Source organism: Antechinus flavipes, chromosome 2, assembly GCF_016432865.1.
Source record: "Antechinus flavipes isolate AdamAnt ecotype Samford, QLD, Australia chromosome 2, AdamAnt_v2, whole genome shotgun sequence".
Taxonomy (NCBI): Eukaryota; Metazoa; Chordata; class Mammalia; order Dasyuromorphia; family Dasyuridae; genus Antechinus; species Antechinus flavipes.
In genome coordinates, this window is record NC_067399.1 from 213113372 (window position 1) to 213129218 (window position 15847).

The 15847-nt window shown below is 33.8% G+C and overlaps 1 protein-coding gene across 4 annotated transcripts in view; it reads left to right on the plus strand.

Moving 5' to 3' along the window:
• Nucleotides 1-15847, plus strand: part of CRIM1 (cysteine rich transmembrane BMP regulator 1) — a 227318-nt gene that overhangs the window by 158703 nt on the left and 52768 nt on the right. For all 4 annotated transcript variants that reach the window (XM_051976136.1, XM_051976138.1, XM_051976137.1 and 1 more), the window contains one exon: nt 12163-12291. In XM_051976136.1, the coding sequence (XP_051832096.1) occupies nt 12163-12291 (129 nt within the window). The remainder of the gene's footprint in view (nt 1-12162; nt 12292-15847) is intronic.

A 15847-nucleotide genomic window follows, 5' to 3' on the forward strand; every position in this document is an offset into this window, starting at 1 on the left:
GTTGTTTTTTTTTTCAAAAAGATTTTTCAAGGTTATTCAAACTGAAGATTTTTTAAGAAAAGTTTTTTTTAATTAGTTTGACAGGGTATTTTGGGAAAGCAAAAAGATTAGGATCACAGAGATCAAATTGAAGGCTATTGCAGTAATGCAAGTGTGAGGCTTATTGATAAGAATCTAAATTAGAGTAAAGACAGTGAGGATGAAAAGTCAGGGGAAAATTCAGAAGATAATTTGAACCTCCCAAAAATGGAGTTGATGAGTGGATATGGAGAAAAAGGATAAGTCAAAAATGATGTCAAGATTTCAGGCATTAGGTTGGCTGTGAGACAACTTAATTTCTCAAATCCAGATGAGTTCCCTTTTGAACATGTTGAGTCTGAAATTAACAAGACATCCCTTAGCAAATTTTCAGGTGTATCCTATTTATAATTACATTTCAAAAAAGAAATCATTTACACATTTTAAAATTAACCATAGTTTGATGTTAGGATTCATCACTTTTGTGATTCAGCCAGATTCATCACTTTTCTTTTGAAATATAACCTATCTTACATTTTCTGTCTTACCTTGTGAAAAAAAAATGTTGTCTCTGACCATTTCTGTACTATACAGTATCTAGAGTTCCCAAGGAGAATTATAAGGTAGAAATGGCAAGTTCACAACATAAGCTACTGCGGCCATATAACTTTAATACTTCATTCCATGGTTCATCTGCCAGCCCAACAGAGAATTTCCATAGAAGTTCTGCCCTTGATTTTGCAGTCAGATTATGAAGCAGGACACAAGGATTCTTGAAAAGAATTCTCAGCTGGTTCACATATCAATCAATACCATAGTATTTACTAAGTGTCTGCTATTTGCCAAGTACTGTGAGAGGCCCTATGCACATGCTGCAATTAGTTTGGGAACAGAAATAGACATTATTTGTTTCCCTGATGGGAAAGCATGGGCCTTGCCATGTACTCCAGCCCGCTATTTAAGACCATTTAGCAAGTCCTGACTTTTAATGATAAGGATTATCTTTTGAGAAATGTAGATAGGATTTAGGGTGCTTTAAGGCCATAGCATTTTTGATGACTGAGCAGTCCACTTTCAGGGTGCCAATTTTTATCATTCATGGGAAACAGACTTTTTTCCCCATTAAAGATTATCCTTCTTCATAAGAAACCAGCTTGATAAGCTCACAGACTTTTAGGCCTGAAAAGTACCCTAGAGATCATCTATTCAAACTACTATCCAACCTGTTAGATATCCTTTCCAGCTGTGTTGTCAGAAAATTTGATAACTTTTCCCTCCACACCTTCATTCATGTCATTGATAAAAAATAATATATAGCACAGGTCATCTGATGGGTCACTCAGTACAAAGAGGCAAGACCTTGAAGTTATTGCCATGTATTGTTGTATATTGAGTTTGTTTTTATCTTGACATTTGTCTTTCAAATTTTTACTTCTTATCTTTACTTCCTTACTCTATAAGGAGAAAGAAAGCAAATTTTTTTAAGCTTGTTAAGAATTGTATGTTAAATAAGAGTAAATAGGCTATGAGTAATATCTTCAGGGCCTCCCCTTTGGAATAAAGTACATCTATTTCAAATGATCAGAGTTCTTCTTTTGGGTACATGGCCCTGTTCCAAAGGGTTGGGATTACCAGAAGCCTGACCTTCCAGATAAGTGGGTTGTTACTATATATATATGCCAAAGTGCCCATGAGCTAAACCATACTGCTATATAAAAACTACTGCATTTATATTTATTCCTGCTTTCTTGCTTTCACCTTTCTACCATAACAATATATCCCTTTTTTTGACTGCCATAAAATTATGGTTTTAAAAGTAGTCAATTTTGATAAAGCTATAATCCCTATATAATATATTCTATGATTCACTACAAATTAATAATACAATTGAGTTTACAGATAGAAGCCAAAGCATTGAAAAACCAGATTCTTCTTCATTCCCTTTTATTAAGTTGGGTAAATGTCTTGAGTCCTGCCCCTGAAAAATTGTACTACAGAGGATGCTAAAGACTATTTAAAGGAAGTAGGTAGATGGTTCAGTAGATAGAGCAATAGATCAAGAGTCCTGAAAACCTTAGTTCTCAGGTCACTTTCAGACATTTGCAAACTGTGTGACTCTGGACAAGTCATTTAACTTCTGTCTCAGATTCCTCATCTACAATAAGGAGATAATAGCACCTTACCTCTATTGTTATGAGGTTTTTATAGGGATAAAATGAGATGGTATTTGTTAAGCTTTGCAAACCTTAAAGTACTGCATAAATTCTAGCTAAAAACTATTTTAAAGATTTTTTATCTTGTAATGATATTAGGATAATAGGCTTTTTATCTATGGCAAAAAGATGTATAGTAAATAATGAATAGACATCTAGCCTTGGAGTCAGGAAGACCTGGGCTGAAGTTTTATCTCTGACATATAATTTCTGAGACACAGAAACAAACAGAGACATAGAAAGAGAGAGACAAAGAAAAAGACAGACAGACAGAGGAGGGAGGAGGGAAGGAAGGAGGAAAAGAAAGAGATATGGACATAGACATAGAGAGAGCTACAGACACAGATATAAAGAGACAGAGACACAGAAAAAGAGAGAGGCAGACAGAGAGACAAAGACAGAGATATAGATACAGACATAAAGAGACAGACAGATGGAAAGACTGAGAGCAAGCATGTGCAAGTTACTTAACCTGTTAATATTCCAGGCTACTTTACTGATGTACAAGTATAGGAGTTTTTACATCTGGATTCTCCCATGAGAAAAAAAAAGAAATCAGCAGTGGCTGTTTTTCTGTTACCTACATTAGGTGTAATTGAATAGGAAAAAAATAAAGACAAAGGCTAAAATTCCCTGCTGATAGCATACAAAATGGATAAATAAATGTAAAATGAATATGGTTGCTTTTGTATCTGACTGTAACAAAGAACAACTCCAGGGAACATTTTTGTAACCTCTACTTTTAAGCAGAACATTTATATAAATGCTGAAAGAAATTCTAAGCAGGAGAATGGTATGGTGAGAAAAATATAAAAAGGGGAAAGGGGTTGGGTAAAGGATAATGAAACATGCACAGGCTGGAAGAATTTGAAAATTCCATTTACAGTGGTTCAGTTTCCATGGCTCAATGAGATTTAAACACACAAACTTTCATCCTGGGAATTCCCATTCTCAGATTAGGGGATTTTTATGGGATTCTTGTTCTCTTTCCATGTACAGCAATTTCCCCTACATAGCTTTATTTGGGAAAATGTCATCTTAATCATACAACAACCTCTTGCTTACAGTTAGGCTGACATTTTTCTGACTCCATATCAAATAGGTCATATTTAAACAGACATTGTAGTCATAGAACCAAGTATGGATATAGAATAAAACAGATAATCTGTCTCTTTAGGTTTTCTAGTAGCAAGCTTTATCACAGATCTTATGATCTGCACAGCCCACAGACCATTGCCTAGCTTAGGTGAAGCCTGATATATTTAGCTATTAAGGTGCTATGTATGCTATGAATGCAGCTTGGCAGACTCTTAATTTTCCCATTCATTAGATGACCATGTGGCTTATCCAAATCCAGGAGAATCCATCATTGGGAAGAGATTATATGAAATGTGTCTGAAAATGAAACTTAATTCACAGTATGCTTTCTTGAAATCAGCAAACATACTGAGAAACCATAGAGAAAAGGTGTTAAAAAATACAAGATGTTACCAGAGCCAAAAAGTAAATATGAAAAGGTTACTGAGCTACTCTAACTTCCTTCTTTGTTTCCTTTTTCTTATCTTGTAAAAGGAGCATGAAAGTGAAACCCAATGTTTTACAGAGTAAGAATCTGAATTTCTGAAAAGGAAGATCTTTGTTCCTTCAGATCCATCTAAAGCAGGCTAGGTATGATGGGGTACACTTAAAATTCCTGCTATTGGACAAGCGGAGACTTAATGGATTGCTAGAGCTTGTGAGTTCTTATCTGCAGTAGGGCAAAATCCAGTTGGATGTTTAGGGACTAAGTCTGGCATCAATATGGTGAGTCCTGGCTGAGGGTGGAGAGTGGTGGTGGTGGTTGGGGACATTAGGATACCCGAGGTAGAGCAAACCAATCCAGATCAGAAGTGGAATAGGTCAAGGCTTCTGTGCCAGCCAGTGCTGGAACCGGCCCATAGGGAACTCGGAGTGAAAAAGCAGGAAACACCCTCACACATCCATCCATCTAAAACAATAGTTGCCAAGAAGGAGTAGGATAACTGTGTTTCTTAAAAGATGACTAATACGTTAATGAGAATCATTTATATTCATTAGTGGTCACTGAGTTGATAAGAATACAGTGTAAGCTCCAGACTATTTGTTGTAGCTAAAGACCAAAGTCAGGATTTGAATGATAGTTCAAAGGACCCAAAGATTTCTGGGTCCCAACTGGAAATTCCCTTTCTTCCCAACCCAGTTATTTAACATCTGTAAGTGTAATCCAAGGACTACATTGATATGTTGCTTTATGCGGTCCTGCATGGCACCCACGGGCATATTTTTTACATAGGATTACCAGCTTGTGTTCTATCACCAGGTTCTCACCAATGCTTAGAATTGCTTATCATATCCAGAAATAGAGGGCAGATTTCTCCAGAATGATACTATGTAATTCAAGAAGAATCATCACCATTAGAATAAGCAAAAACAAACAAACAAAAAAACATAGATCAAATCAAAACTATTGGATAAATAGAGAGTCATAGCTTTTGTCAAAAATCTTCATTTAAGCCATCTTCTTTTCAACATTGTTCCATCATAGATCCAGAGCTTTTCCATATGGAGAAACTAAGGCTCAGGTCTCAGTAATCTGCCTAAGGTCTTACAGGGAGCAAATATCAGATGCAGGATTTAAACTTGGGTCTTCTGACTTCGGAGGCACTATATGTCATTGCATTATGCTGTCTCCTACTGTTGGGACTACACAATTGAAAAAAATATATAGTGCCAGCTCTACATTCTAGAAGGGGCATGTATCAGGTATATAAATAAATGTAACCCAAGCTTGAAAAAAGAGTATTTAAGCACAGATCTGATGGTGGAGAAATTATTTCTAAGCTGTGGAGATCCAGGAAAGCACCACGTAAAAATCAACCTTCTAAGTAAACTATTTAAGCAATTGCCTCAAGTAGAAAATAATACAATACCTGTTTTAAAATAAACAATGATCAGAAGGGCTTTCTTTATATTCTAGCCTGTTTAAAAGATGGCCATGCTATTCAGTGGGGTGATATAACTAATGTAATAGTAATTGATAGTTGAACAGTGTTGTATTCCAGCTTTATAAAATTGACTCTTTTGCCTCCCATGAGTGGTTATACTATTTAGCAATGAAATAACCAAAAGCAAGAAAATAAAAGGTCTGGATCACTCATAGTTATGATTTCTCTCTCATGAATCACCAAATATCAATTGAATATACATTCTTGAACTGCTGTCTAGTATTGTGGCTTTGGACTCAAGAAGACTGGGAATCTCTGTGTGATCTTATTCATTTTCATTACCATTGCTTTGCTTTGCTTTTCCCATTATGATGTTGGGAAAGTATTATCCTGAGAATATTTGAGTCTCCTGAAAGAAAAACACTACAAAAATGCCAAGTGTTAGTATATGGGAATTTGATGGCTGATGGCTTCCTTCTTGAAAAAACTAGAGAAGCTAAATGAACTCTGCATCTCAGAAATGTTTACTGATGAGAGAAGAGGTGCCTAGCCTATATGATCTAAAATTTTAAATAAAAGAAAAGTAGTACTTGCTCACTTATGCTATTATTTATGTGGGTTTTTTAATAGTGTTTAATAAAAACCTGATAGCTGTTTCCCCAATTTAAATCAGGATTAAGAGTTACTTTAGTTAAGTGGGGTTTTTGGTAGAATAACAAATTGAGATATGGACCAATCCCCACAAAATATTAGGGTAGGGAAACGCAAACTGGATATAGATGTAACAAACATCCATTTTTGTTCTTTATTGCTTCTAGGCTCAGAAAATATTTCTAGAATCCTCCACAAAGAAGCTGTTCCAGGGTTCCCTTTAGAAATAGTTGTAGCCAAAGACAATGAATTCCTGCTGTTTCAAGCCTTCTTCCTTTGGAGGACTTTAAGGTATTTCTTTAATTCCTCAGCTGATTCAATACAAGATAAAATGGGAATTTCAGGGTGATTCTTTAAGCAGTACTTCAATTCCCAAGTTTATTTAACCCTAAATGGAAAAAACAGTATTGGTAGTAAAGATTGCAACCCCAAATAATTTCTCAGTTGGGGAAAGCGATCCATTGTCACCTCTCTATTTATTTAAATCAGTGGTGACTATTTTCTTTGCTCTAGATAATATATATGAATCTACAGTCATGTTTTGTGCCTCCAAAAATCTCAGCAGAATATTTTGAACTGATAATCTCCCACAAAAAAACCCACAAAAAGCAAACAACTTTATTTATGGAGAAAAGATGATAAAGATCTCCTATCCTGGAAATTATGTGTTCTCTGATAAGATTAATACATCATATATGTTCTCCCAGGGCTATAATATTAGCATAAAAATCTGGGGGAGAAAATTATCACTGGGATTTCAAGCAATTATTTATGTAGGAATTAGGTCTTTTGAGTCCTCAGAGCAGGGCTATAGAGACCAGTGAGTTTTTACTAAGTAACAATCTAACATTCTCCATAAGACATATGAAATAGCATTGTTTCCTTTCTTTTGAGAAAACAAAGTGCATTTTTTCATTCAGAGTTCATACTTAAGTAGAACTTCTTCAGGCTTCTTTGGATCAGAACCTATCAGAATAATTTAAAGTGCATGCTAACAATATTCGCCAAAATCCTCTGATAGCTCGATGTTACATAGAAATGATTTAAGAATGCCAGTGGAGTGCATATAGACTTCAAGTATGAGGCTGACAATGGATTATATGTCCAAGGACATACCTCTTATTTGAATTTAGAGAGGCTTACCACAAAGTTGGTTTCAATGTGATATTTTTTTTGGCCACAAAAACTCTCAAACATCATCTCTTAAGATATAAAGGACTCATAATCTGCATTGCTGAAGGGAATTACCTATCCTGATAAAATCTCAAATGCTTCAAGGTATTGCAGAATGACAAGATCAGCTATGACTCTTGATTCTTGGAAATACCTATACCCTTTTCAAAAACTGCCTTTGAAGAACACCATTAAACATTCCTCTGGCTCTGCCTCTGTCTCACTCCTGAGGCTAGTCTATAAAGATCCAAAACTTGAATAATTATCGCTAGAAATACAAAGTACCAAAGAGTTGTCTCATCTCTGTCATTTAGAATTTTATATTGCACTCAATAGTGTCACTCTACTTTTTTTTCTAAAACTACTTAAAAAAAAAAAAAACACTCATTGCTGAATAGTTTCAGCATTGCCAAGTTCTGAAGTCTAAAAGTTGAACTTGAAGGGAAGCACAGACTTAACTCCCTTTTATGCAGTGTGATTAAGCTTTTTCTATAGTTGATAGATCATTTTGTATTTCTGTTGTAATTTTGTTATGGAAATGTAGTATAGGTGTGGCCTAAAATTTTAGGGGGAAATAAGGTATGGAAAAGGGAAGATCAAAGATCATCATGAAGTACATTAAAGTGAAACTACAATCCATCCTAGGAGAAATATTAGAAGGCAACAACCAAGATTGCCTCTAAAATGTGGCTATTACAGAATCATTGCACTTTTTAAAGTGTTATGTGTTTTTTGGATGGATGAATGAATGAATGACTGTTCCAATGACAACCACATCAAACATGTAGGACACTTGCCATCGAATCTAAAAGGAGATGTTGACTTGAAGTTAGATTTATATTTCCCTTCATATTTGAAGAATTTTCTTACAAAGAAAAAAATATTGTTCCTTGAAAAGGGTGCTGGATTTGTTGTTAGTGGAAATGAAAAATCCCACTTTTGCTACTTATTAACTATATAAACTTGAGCAGTCACTTCTCTTTGTAAAATGGAGGTTGGACTATTTTCAGTCTACAATTCCTTCCATTTAAAAATCTTATAATAATTTCTTGCCAAATATTACAAAAAAGACAGTGTAAAAATGTTTATATCTAAGATGAATTATTAATATCATTATTTATAATTCTGTGCTCTACTTAATTTATAGGGAAAGTACTTAGTCATTTCAGAGTTGGTTCTTTCCATAAGTGACATAATTTGTTGAATTTGTTTCTTAGTTTTAGTATGAACTTTGATAGCTATTTGACCTTGATGCAAGGCACTCTCCAGGTACTGACTTTCTTGCTCATGAAAGGAGGGGATTTATGATCTTTAAGATTCCTATGGTTCTGTAAAACTCAATGATTCTGTTAAGTCTTGGAGATATTTGTAATATGGAATTTATTGTTCACTTCCACTAACATAAGTGTTAGAGAATCTATTTGAATCATTGTTCTGCCTCTTATTGCCAGTGAGATCTTGGACAATATTTTAATGAAAGAAAAATAAATTTTGCCTATTATATTAAATCATGAAATTCAGAATTTAACCTGCATTACCTCAGAGTTTATAAATTTCACACAGGTTACATATGTAGTAAGAATAGGACTTGCAGAATTCATTTATTCAGTAAATTATTGTGCTGAGTGCTATGGGTTATTAAAAAGTTTAGCCCACTTTTTATGTATAGTTATATATGTTTGTTGCTTGTTAGCTTAACCAATTGAAGCATCATGCTAATGGACCAGTGTTATGGTTGACCCTCATATCTGATAAGTAATTTTGTTCTGTTTCAGTTTCACATTGTAACCCTAATACTAGGCAGCCATTTTACATTTGTGAACCATTAGTCAGCAGGGGAACCAGAGAATAGCACAAACTAATCAGTACCATATATAAAGGCCCTTAGTAAATCCCTGTTAAATTTAATTGAACTGAATCATCACCACAACTGGACAGAATTCAAAAATGACAGAATAGCAGTAGCAGTATTATATTTGCACATAAGAGGGATATATAGACTATATACTAAACTTATTCTAGTCCTTCTCTAAAAATAGTTCAATTTAATTTTAAAATATTTCATTAAGTATGTATCACATGCATTGCAGTAGAGAACAAAAATCAGTAGGATGCCATCTTTGCCATCTATCAGCAGGGAAAGAAATTTCCAAATGTCTGTGACACAGGTAGGATAACAGAATGTAAAAAAGAGATCAAGGCAAAGATCATTTTGAAGGGGAGATAACTTTCATCTGAATCGTAATGATAAGGACTTCATTTGCCCTGTGCAAATCTTTTTTCTAGTTCTATAAAAAAGCACTGAATTCCACAGTGGATATTCTGGTTTGTTTTGTTTTTTTTTTTAATACAGATTTATATCTGCCTAAGTGTCCATACTTGTACTTTTTAAAAGATTCTGTGAGTGACTTATAAAACTATATGGTCAAAAAAGACTATCAAATACTATTCAATTTTTTGTTCAGCTTGACATATGAAACAAGTATGCTTTTCCATTAGTGCTCATACTAACAGAATAATAAAGTAATGATAGCCATCATTCATTGTGTATATATAATATATGTTACATGTTTATGACATATACATATACATATGTGTGTTATGTGCATATATGTGTGTATAGCACTTTGAAAACTTTAAGGCTAAATATATATATATATATATATATATATATATATACATATATATACACATACACACACATACTTATACATTTAAATATATACATACATATATACATATATATGTATGTATGTGTGTGTATTTAATCTTAAGAGTTTCAAAGTATTTTACAAGATATATATAGATAGATAGATAGATATACCCTTAAAGTTTACAAAGTGCTTTATACGTACAGGGTGTCCTAGAAGTCTGAGTGTAGTTTTAAGTGAGTTTGCTCAGATTTCTGGGATATCTTGTATTATATCATTTTTATCTTTACAATGTTCTGTGAGGTAGGTTCCATCTTTATCTCTATTTTACAGATTCTAAAACTGAGGCTGAGAAAGGTTGGGTGACTTGCCCAGGGTTATGTGACTAAGAAATGCCCAAATCCTTAGTTAAGGTCTTCCTGACTCCAAATCCAGCATTCTATCTACATGTGTTATGCAGGGGCCAAAAACCAAAATCTCAGCCCTATGGAACTTGTTCTTTTCTGGAGTAGACTGTATTTTGTATTCTTACTTTTGTATTAGGCTGTTTTCAAAGTCTTGTGCTTCTGAATAGAAAGTAACTTCCCAAGGGAATGATGGCTTTGTGACTAAAGGTTGTGGTTGGAAATGGCATCTTTGTCATTCTAAATAGTATGAGCACTAATGGAAAAGCATACTTGTTTCATATGTCAAGCTGAACAAAAAATTGAATAGTATTTGATAGTCTTTTTTGACCATATAGTTTTATAAGTCACTCACAGAATCTTTTAAAAAGTACAAGTATGGACACTTAGGCAGATATAAATCTGTATTAAAAAAAAAAACAAAACAAACCAGAATATCCACTGTGGAATTCAGTGCTTTTTTATAGAACTAGATGGAAAAACTCTTAAGTAGGAAATTTTATCTGCTTAAGATGAATTTTAAGGCACTATAGGAAAATGGTGATGTCATATTTCATCTAAAATATGGTGAATATTGCTTAAAATCTAGCCAATATCTCTTTTTTGTGAGATTCTAGGTATCTCATCTTGTACTTCAGTCAGAGAGGACACATTAAATTACAGCACAAGAAAGTTATCCTAATAATACAAAATGTTGCACAAAATATGCATGTTGTATTAAAAAGCAAAGATTGCATAATCTGTAAGCATTTTTCCTTGTAGAACACCACTAAATTCATTATTGCAATATACCATGGTAAATTACTACCTGAAGAGATTTTAATAACTGTACCACATTAGAAAATTGAAAAAAAAAAAAAAAAGCTCAAAATCTTGTTCTGACAATTACAGGTAAAATGCAATGAGCTTCTTCTTCGTTTTTTGTTTTTTTGTTTTTTGATTCCCCTTCCATGGGAAAGGGGAGGCAACTTAAAAAACATTATAGACTAATGGTTACTATGTTGGGTTGTATCAGAAAACCACTGGTCTATTCTATTCTTAACCAGCTACTGAATTGCTATGTAAATTTAGATAAGTCATTTGTGTTCTCTGAACCTCATACTTTACAACTATTAAAAAAAAAAAGGTATATACAAACATTCTTTTTGTTCCTTCAGAGATATGTTATAAGGAATAACTTGCCATGTATAAAGAACATGCATGGCATCTATGGGGGGGAATAAATTGCATAAAATTCATTAATATTATTTTCTCATTATCTCTTTGACTATGTTCTTCAGACCTAGAGATTATAGGAATTTGCCTTTTGACCAAATTAGACATATTACTTGACATTTTCTATGTATCTAGAGCCAGTTAACACCTAACATGTCTTTTATGGCACAGCATTAATTTTTATCACAGTTTCTGCAGGAATCTTTTCACAGTATCAGAAGGTCCTCCTGCTTCCCCTCAATGTGAGAATAGGTGTTTTTTCTTCTTCCCCAAACTTCTACATTTTATTTCACACTCATTTGAACTTTGAACACCATATACACTTAATCAATATAAAGTTACGTGTGTGCAGTAATATGCTTTGTAGAAAATGAAAGACAGATATCTTTAATGGATTAATTAATGGAACTTCAAAATCATTCTACTGAATACATTAGAGAGTATTTTCTTTGTCCCAGGAAAGTTGCTCTGGAGAATGATGGAATAATGGTTAGCTGGCAAAAAAAAAAAAAAAATAGGAAGAAAAGCAGATAAATGAATGGACTTTTGATCTTTCTTGTCCACTTTCCATGATGCTTTTATCATTTATGTTTCCTGTTTGGGTGGGAGGGAACAAATAATGCATAAACAAATTTATATAATTTATTAGTTACTAGCCCAGCATCCTCATCAGTTTAAAAAGATAATGTTGCTGGGTTCAAACAAAGATCCTGAATAGGAAAGATCCTGGGTCTTTCTGAAGATCCTGGATAGGAAAGTTTGTGGTTTTCCTTCAGCCACTTTGCCAGATTTCTTAGTATGCTTTTTCAAGATTAAATGTTATTGTATCAGATACATATGTGTTTCAAGAATTTTTTTTCTCTTTTATTCTTAGAACCATCATACATTACAGTTGATCCACCTCTTTGTGGGGTCTTATCTAACTGTAATCTGACAGAAAAGGATTGTATTTACGGTTTCAAACTTGATCACAATGGCTGCCGAATCTGTCAGTGCAAGAACAGTAAGTATGCATAAAACTGTTTCTTAAGCCTAATATAATTTTGTCAAAGCATATCACATGACTTAATTTTTTCCTCATTGTTGTTCATGACATTCCTGTGATACCCAAATAGAAGAATGTCTTCTTAATCTAGATAGATAAATATACACAGGTTTGTTAAAGGAAAAATTCCTTAGTTATTCTATTAATGGTCATTCATAGGATTTCTGAAGTCAAAAAAAAAAAAAATCAGTTACACTAATCTTCTGTATCTTTTTACTCAGTACATGAATCTTCATTATTATTTTTCTGAGATATATATTTGCTCAGCCTTCTCTTGAACATTTCCAGTGGCATAGAATTACTACCTTATCAGACATCCCATTCCACTTTTGAAAGCTCTAATTTAAATATTCTTCTAATAATGAATCAATATATAATTTGTTTGAATTTCTATTCAATGTTTCTAGTTGTCCCCTGTAGAGCTTACTTTAATCACATGGCCCCCATTTAATTTTTATGTTCTTCAGCATTTTATTTATAGTTTTTTGTTTTTGTTTTTTGCTGAGGCAATTGGGGTGAAGTGATTTGCCAGGTCACACAGCCAGGAAGTGTTAAGTGTCTGAGGCCTGATTTGAACTCAGATCTTCCTGACTTCAGGTTGGTGCTCTATCCACTGCGCCAACTAGTTGACTCCCATAGTTTTTTTTTTTTTTAATATTTATATGGTTTCAAGTATCCTGCTATGATTATTCATTGCTTATACACTAATCTGCTGGTGTTTCTCATGACACCCAGTACTGAATACAATGCCAAATGTAGTCAGGGCAAGGCAAAACGTAGGGAACCATAAGCTTTCTTCCTAAGATTATTAACCCAGTTATTAAGGATATCTAGCATTATATAAATTATTAGAAGCTACATGAAACTGTTAGTCTCATAATAACTTGCAGTCAGTTAAAAACCCTAGATATTTTTCACATGAACTTCTGCCAAATCCAGATTTTCCCTAGTTATACATCAAAAAATTGAAGTTTCTTTTAGCCTAAATGAAGGATTTTATGTTTATCCCTATTAAGTTTCATCTTGTTTACTTTAGTTCATCCTTCTAGCACATTGAGATCTTTGTAAATCTTGATTCTATCATCCAGCATTACTCCTTTTAAAACTGTCCTCTGAAAAATCTGATAAACTCAAATAAACATACCTTAATTGTCTTCATTCACATCATTTATGAACTATTTGATATGCCCTCTGGCATGTTGTTAAAAATCTCTCTCCAAATTTTCATTAATCTATTAGTCATGCCATGCGTAAAAGTGATTCTATCAGTTATGTACCCCCTCAGCAGTATCATCAAACAACACAGTTTCATTTTTCCATCTCATATACAAGAGTATCATAAAAGATTTTGTCATATGCCTTACTGAAATCAAGGTAAACTATGTCTGTGCATTTTAATGACCTATTTAGCCTATGCAACGAGAAATTAGTTTATTTTGATCTTATTTTTAATAAACCAGTATTGGTTCCTGGTGGTCATCAATTTATTTTCTAAGTGTTGGATCCATTCTCAAATTTTATCAACCTCAGTGGTCTAAGTTTCTATACTCTACCCTTTTCCCTTTTTTGTATTAGTAAGGAAATAGCTGCCAGTCTTCAGTCCTCTGAAATTTTCATTTTCTCCTTGATTTCTCAGAAATTATGGAAATTGGTTTAATGATCACTTTTAAAAGTCATTTCAACATTGTGGATTGTCATATCAACTTGATATGAGTTACTTGTTTAATATTGACCATAATATTATAAATATTTGCAATATTTGTTGCAAATAAAAAAGCAACCAAATAGTACAGAAAATAAATATAGGAATTCTTCATCATTTGTAGCTTTGAATTTTCCATTTTTAAATGTTTGCCTTTTGCTCCATCAACGTGTCATTAACATTAGTTTTCTGGCAATGTCGAACTTCCACGCTTCTGCTACAGAGTGTATAAAGGATATCTTGCCTCATTCAGTAAATTAGATGGAGACATTGTGCTACCCCCCCCCCAAAAAAAAGGTATTTAAAAAATAGTGATCCTCTTTGGTTAAACATTATTTGGAGCTTAACAGTTATCAATAGGAGAGATTACCACCTAATAACAGGTTCTTCCCTGACATAATGAGAAAAACTAAAAGATAATTGAAAAAAAGAGCTAGCTTTGGAAAGATAGTGTTAGCTTTTATATGTCTGAAACAAATCTCCTTTCATCTGTATTTATGCACAGTGTAGCAGATTTGCAGACTTCCTTGTTGGTAGCAATCACGAGAATATATCCCCCGTTAAAGCAGAGGGTCTCTTGTACTTGGATCATACATAGGGCATCATCAGTGTGTGCTAAGTTTGGGAGAAATATAAAAAATGCCACACACAGTTAATCCTGTTGCCAGAAATTTATGGTTCTAGCTTAAGGCAGACACATTCAGATGCCATCCAGAAAGAAGGAGTTGTCCAGATCTGAGTTGTCCCTTGGCCCCTTGCTTCAGGCCCTAAATTTGAAATCTAGCCTTATTTTAACAAGCCCTTCATCAACTCTACTCTAAGGCTATTAGAAAGGTTTAGCAGTCTGTCATGTAAAATAATTTTATTTGATACCCAAGTCATATGTCAGATTTCAAAAGAAGAATTTCTTTGTCATAACCCATCAGGATTTCTTCACCACCACCTTACACTCAGCAAAAGAAGAGGGTGGGGAAGGAGAAAAAAGGAGAGAAAGATGAACAGCCAGGATTAAGATGGAGAAACAGAGACGTTAACAGAAATAGAGATGGCAAAGTGAGATTTCTTAGCTATGTTATCCACAAGTGGAGAAGAGATGTACCCCCATGCTTTTGTTTTGGACATAGGAGATGCTACTAGAGACTTTGAGAAATGTTTGGGAAACATATACACATACACACATTGTGAAGTTCTAATAAGATCAGTGGCAATTAGATTGGAAACATTGCCAGCACTCTGTTCTAGTATTGCTAAGTTTCTGAAAGTTAGACGGTCTCCGTCAGGCTACAAAATAGAAACCATATTATATTTAATCCCTAGAAGCTCCTTCCTCCTTTCTTTTATATCCTGCATGAGTTCTTTTGACCTTAGCAAAAGCACTTCCCTATTGCCTTGCCTTCTTCCTTCTCTTATTTTGTGCCCTACCTTCCAACATGTATCTCAATTTTTTTCTTCCTTTCATCCATATTAGAAGGTAAGCTCTTAGTGTTCAAGAATATTTCTTAATTTGTTCTTCTTTCTTCCTACCCCCTAATGATTGAAAACAACTAATTACTTTCAACAAATCTTTGAGTTGATAAGCCACTAAGGAGCTATCTCATACAACCCATACATAAAATAGAGTCCCTAATTCCAGCCTATCCAATAAATAAATGGTCATCCATCCACTACTTGAAAGTGCTTATTAAGGAGGAATCTCCCATGCAATAAGGAAGATATTTCTCCTGAGATCAAGCCTGATTTTTCCTCTTTTCAATTTTTACCCATTGCAAATCTTTGAGTTCTATGTTTTTACATAAATATGAATTTTTCATC